The 6,000-nt window shown below is 36.8% G+C and overlaps 1 protein-coding gene across 3 annotated transcripts; it reads left to right on the top strand.

The window, feature by feature from the left end:
* Nucleotides 1-4,036, top strand: LOC137710522 (geranylgeranyl transferase type-2 subunit beta 1). 3 transcript variants are annotated; one of them, XM_068449566.2, is made up of 11 exons: nt 1-141; nt 364-417; nt 552-702; nt 824-940; nt 1,163-1,229; nt 1,364-1,512; nt 1,849-2,015; nt 2,102-2,200; nt 2,329-2,404; nt 2,662-2,758; nt 3,731-4,036. In XM_068449566.2, exons 2-10 carry the CDS (start codon nt 364-366, stop codon nt 2,754-2,756), a joined length of 975 nt encoding a protein of 324 aa, XP_068305667.1. In that variant the 5' UTR covers nt 1-141; the 3' UTR covers nt 2,757-2,758; nt 3,731-4,036. The 3 variants fall into 3 exon arrangements, with proteins under 3 accessions (XP_068305667.1, XP_068305666.1, XP_088551433.1); XM_068449565.2 differs by having other exon boundaries at nt 3,719-4,036; XM_088695307.1 differs by having other exon boundaries at nt 555-702; nt 3,719-3,859.
* The last annotated feature ends 1,964 nt before the right edge of the window (nt 4,037-6,000 follow it).

Here is a 6,000-nt window from a genome sequence, read left to right as displayed (position 1 = left end):
GCAGCCCAGCCCACATCTCTTCCCCGTGCACTCCCTGCTTTCGTTACTCGTTTCCTCTCCAGTCGTCTCTTCCTCCTCCTGCATCCTAATCGATCTTCGTCTTCTTCTTCTTATTAGCTGAATCGGGTTTTCCAAGACCAGGTAATTTTATTTCCATTGGTAATTGTTTCGTGTGTTAGCTGACACTTATTTCATTGAATTCCATTTTTCTTGTACTTGAATTTAACATTAATATTGCTTATTAAACTTCATATTTCTTGGGTTTAGATTGATTAATCTTGTTTTTAATTAGTATTAGCATGCCCCCATTACCAATTTACTAAATTTCATAGCTTTGCTTAATTTTGAGATGTTTATTAACAGATGGGAGAGCTGGCAGCTGAGAAACATGTTCAATTCATTCTCTCAGTCGAAAAGGTCTGATTTTTAATCAAAATTCAATAAAAAAAAACGTTTCCTTTTCCCACACACATATGTATAAATACATATAAAAGTATGTTTGTTATATATATAATGTATGTATAATACTAACATGGTGATACTGTACTCAGAAGAAGGACTCTTTGGAGGCTGTGGCAATGGAGCATCTAAGAATGAATGGGGCATACTGGGGTTTGACAACTCTGGATCTTCTCGGAAAGATTGAGGTTGTCGATGTCGATGAGATTGTTTCGTGGGTACTACAGTGCCAGCATGACTCAGGTTGTTACATTGTATACATTTCTTAGCTCAAAAACACTAACTGAATTTTGTTCGTTATTGGTTGTTTGTTGATTTTGAGTTCGAGACCAAATGATGACTTGATACAGCTTCGTACATGTAGGTGGGTTTGGCGGTAACATTGGGCACGATCCACATGTACTATATACCTTAAGCGCTGTGCAGGTCTTGGCCCTGTTTAACAAGATTGATGTTCTGGATGTTGACAAGGTTGCAAGTTGTATCCTTTTAGCACATCTGTTTGTAAAATTTGAAATGAATCTTCATTTCGTAATGTATGCATTTTCATTTGGTGAATGCTGGTGTACCAAATAATCGGTAATTCTTGTGTAAAGCGGCTGCTTATAGCTCAATTTGTAGTATTTTGGCATTTATTGATTAGACAAACAAATTAAATCAAAGAGAAATAAGCAAATTTTGTTAAACTTAATATTCAACTCAGATGTTGCTGCACTGCAAAACGAAGATGGATCATTTTCCGGGGACATGTGGGGTGAAATTGATACAAGGTAGTCGTTTCCAATTTCCTTTGCATCTCGTATTTGTTGAAGTTACCAGCTCTTTATTCGAAACATGATTTAGTAACAAATTGTTTTCTGTTTCTTGAAACGAAAGAGAAAGTAAGCAATTCTATTTCTTTTAGGTTTTCTTACATTGCTATATTGTGTCTTGCGCTACTACATCGATTGGACAAAATCAATGTGGAGAAGGCCGTGAACTACATTGTAAGTTGTAAAAATCATGATGGCGGATTTGGATGCACACCTGGTGCGGAGTCTCATGCAGGTCAAAGTATGTTATTTACCCTATAGTATCTGTGAGAAGTTTTTGTTTCTGATTAGTTGTTTCCTTTTTCTCTCTTCAACAGAAATAGCAATCATTCTTGCATTTCATCTGTCCCAATGGAATTGATCATCAATATAACTTGCGTGGTCTGAGAAGAGATGCAATCCAAGAATGACTGGTCTTTAATGGAATTATCAGTCAAACTCCCAAATCTAGGAAAATATTCTTAATTTTGCTTAAACCATCCACAATTGATCCAGCAATGGCATGTTTATTTAGTTATACTATCTGGATGCCTAAATTAGACTCACTTAAACTTTGATCTGCCCATGCCGACTGCAGTTTTCTGTTGTGTGGGTGCTCTTGCTATTACGGGTTCTCTACATCATATTGACAAAGATCTTCTTGGGTGGTGGTTATGTGAGCGGCAAGTTAATTCTGGAGACATTCTTATCAAATCAAAAGCTAAACCTGGAGGCCTTAATGGCCGTCCAGAGAAACTTCCTGATGTGGGTTTTAAATTTTTTTAATTGAAACAATTTTGTTCAGTAAGCAAACTTGTACTCATCCTTACTGCATTTACACTTCGTTTCAGGTCTGCTACTCATGGTGGGTTCTTTCTAGTTTGGTCATGATTGACAGAGTTCATTGGATTGATAAGGAAAAGCTTGTCAAGTTCATTTTAGACTGCCAGGTTAGATTACCCTAACAAGCTATATGTACATTTGGATTATCCCTGTTATCTTATTTTCGTAATTCAAATGCTATTCATGTAACAACCAATTTATCTGGGATGTTTTGGGTAATCACTGAATATTGCAGGACATTGAAAATGGAGGAATTTCTGACAGACCAGACGATGCTGTTGATGTCTACCACACATACTTTGGTGTAGCCGGTATATAAGCTTTGGCGTCACCTTTGTTTGTTTTCCTCATTTCTTCGCCTAATTATTTGGCACCTTTTACATTGTAACCTTTCTGGATGATTATAATTGATGTGCAGTTGGAGCTTCTGAGCTTCCAACTTCATCCAGACGGGTTGCTAGGATATGCTTATAGTTGGGATAAAATTTCAAAGTGATTATATGAGATGATTTATGTTCTTAGTTGAGTCTCATGCTTACAGGGTATTGATTAATTAAGGTTGATGCAGGACTTTCCCTTCTTGAATATCCCGGGGTGAAGGCCCTAGATCCAGCTTATGCTTTGCCAGTTGATGTTGTGAATAGGGTTATCTTGGGCAAATAAAGGTTCGTTTACAAGATTCCGATTTGCATCTCTTGCTGCAATTCAATGCCTTTGTGCTTTCTCGTATAATGTCACAAATTCTCAACTGCCTATTGAGATGCAGTAAGTAACTAATTGAAAATGTCTGCAATACCTGCATGCAGCACCAACATTGCTAATTGCTAATCTCTATTGTGTTTATTTTGATGGGTCAATTCAGCCACTCTCAAGCTTGCAATAATAATTTGATTACCACACAGTTTTCATAATTTGGTCTGTGATATTTTCCTTTAATCTTATTTCCTTTTGTTAGTACGCGGTTTCCCTTGTTGACTTTCTTGTCAGAGATCTTGGCCAATCCGTTTTTAAGAAGTCTTTTTCTTTAATTATTTTTATTTCTTCACAAACTATTCAATCATCGGTTGTGTATATGCAATTTGAGTTTTTTCCCCCAAGTCCCAATCTACATATATGCATAAAAATAAAAAAGGTGTACATATCAACTGTGATGGAGACATCACATATAACATAGAAGGAAGAATATTTCAAAGTCACCCTTAGAGATATACTGTATGTTTTGTTGTAGAACTAAGTATTGACATGTGAACTGCAAGGCATTTGTAAAATATTGTTTTGGGCTTTCATCAAATTAAAGTTTTGCAATGTAGCTAGCTGGTAGTTCATGAGTCATGACTGATCAGTAAGAGTATATATTAAAGAAGTGGGGGATTGACAAGAGCGAAGAAATTAACGAACAATAAGAGATATGCGAGTCTCTTCTTTCTTTCGTTTCATTTTGCTTATTGCTTTGCTAACCACTAATTTGGCTATGCAACTGAGTGTGCAGGCTAATGCAGGTTGGTATTTTCGTTTCGTATATTCTTATTCATACGCGTGTTTGGAGAACCCTTATATATATATATATATATGTATGTATGCACTAGCTGGGATCCAATTTTACTGACTGTATAATGTATATATAGAAAATTTTGCAGACATGAGGCTGCAGAGAACAGAAGGAAATCACATATTGCCAAGCCCACATCCTCCTCCCTATTCCGAATAAGGTCAAGAGTTCACTAACACCAGGTGTTTCTGGTGGGGCTGATACCCCAATTACTCCTTCACCGGCTCCGACGGCAAGATGATATCAGGCCATCAGATTAATATATATCAATTTATTAGCTATTTACATGTAAATATATATTGTCACTAATATTATGTTTGGATGAAGAAATTTATTGTTACTAAAGAATTTTAAAATGACGGAAATTGAAATGACGGAACTTTATTTTCTAGAATTTATGAGTTTTCTTGTTTGGTTAACCTAAAACAACAATGGAATTGAATGCAGAAATTGTTATTTATAAACTCTCAAACAAAGAAATTGAGAAATAACACTTATTTACATTAAATTTAAACTTGAGAATTGAGGTCCCAAATTCCAAGTTTTTTTTCCACCCGAAAATTCTAAATTTCTTTGTTTATGAATTCAAATAAGGGAATTAGTCATGTCAGTTTATAAATTCTGATTTTTATTTAAATTTCAAGTTTATTTTTTTTATCCAAACATAGTGTAATAGTCGTTCTAGATCAAATTATTTCTGTACTAGTTAGTGGTCCCTTTGATCAACGGTTCTGATACATTGGCACCATGCTTGCGCATTAGTATGTTAAAAGAGGATATTCAACACAAATATACGAGAGGGAATGTTCATGTATAATCTTTATAAAGGTGGTGACGAACAAAGCGTGAAGAAACCCAAACAAAAGAAAGCCCTAGCTGCCGGCTTTGGTGCCGGTGACAACCCCTTTTTTCACCTTCTTCCCTCCCTTTCTTCTATTTCTCTCTTATCTCAATTTGTTCTCAAGTTTTGTCTCGGTTTTCATTGAGCTGTGTCTCAAATTTCTTCTGGACTTGTCTCAAATTTGAGCTTCATGCCCCTTCTCTCACTCCCTCTCCTCCGATTGTACCTTTCCAAACTCAAACCTCCAACTCTCCCACCCTTTCCTTCTACCTCCTTGCCTCATAATCCATCCTCACATCACCTTTGCTCTGGCCGGCGGGTGTTGAACCAAAAATGGATGCCAAATTCATTTCCCTCCTTCACTTCCTCTCCCCCGACCGCCATGTCAAAATTCCCTCGAGGCCAAGTGTTCTTTGGCTTTAGCCAAAATAAGGATATTTTACTTACTCACTTAGCCTCACATTCTAATTCTATCCATGTGAAGGATTTGGGTGCAGTGACTATCTCTTGGTTTAGTGTTTTCAATGATGAAATCTAGTTGTGGTGTGCTTAATTGACCACTCAGTTATTTTCTCTCGTGTTGCTACCTTGGTGGCTGCTGGTAAGCCGTTCGAGGCAGCAGGTGCTGCATTCTGCCCTTGGAAGATAGAGATTAGGGTTTTTGTTTGTTTGCTTATTGGGCTAGGCTTTTGTGTATATGAATTCCCCAATGTAGTTTAGGTTGACATGTAACCTTTTTTTTTTTTTTTTTTTTCCTCTGCTCAATGAATGTTACTTTTCATTAAAAAAAAAAAAACAGAAGAATACGAACTAATGCAATATATATCTCAAATGGGAAATTTTATTTAAACCCATCTAACCTATTTTGACACTCAACTTACTTTTTGCACCCATTTGATTTTTAACTAAACTATTGATATCTCTTTAAACCCAAATTTAATACCTAATATACCCTTATAAACCCAGTCAAGTAATAGGCAGATGAGGCCATTGGAAGAACCCACAAGGGATGAACTGTTGAGACTAGTATCAAATGCAAATTCATCTTCAAGGTCTCTATAGCTGCTTTCTATTGCTGATGATGCGACTGCAGAGGCGGAGGCGCCGCCAACATTCTTCTTCAGTGATTGGTAGTCAATGAGTCGGGGAAATCGAAAGGGGATTGGTGGCCAGTCATGGGGAAATGGATAGAGGCATTTAAAGAGAATCAGGACATCCTTCTTGTTGTCATTGTTATGTGCTCGGTGTTTAGCGATGAACTTGGAAGTAGAGATTAAGTTGCGTCATGACTTGCATACACAATGGAATAAGAGGAGAGATATGACCGGTAGCCATGAAAGTATCTCGACAAATATATCGTCGTTGTTGGATGAGAAGATGGCAATTCTCCATCATCACCCGCCATAATATAGTAGAAAACGAATGGCTGAATATACTTCAAATCGTATGTATTGATCGTTAGGGTTACGATATATATACACACACATATATGCCATATCTCACAAGGAAAGGAAGAA

The sequence above is a fragment of the Pyrus communis genome, chromosome 6 (genome assembly GCF_041283825.1).
Source record: "Pyrus communis isolate YQ-2024b chromosome 6, ASM4128382v1, whole genome shotgun sequence".
NCBI classification, from domain to species: Eukaryota; Viridiplantae; Streptophyta; class Magnoliopsida; order Rosales; family Rosaceae; genus Pyrus; species Pyrus communis.
This window is presented reverse-complemented; position numbering and strand designations above follow the sequence as displayed.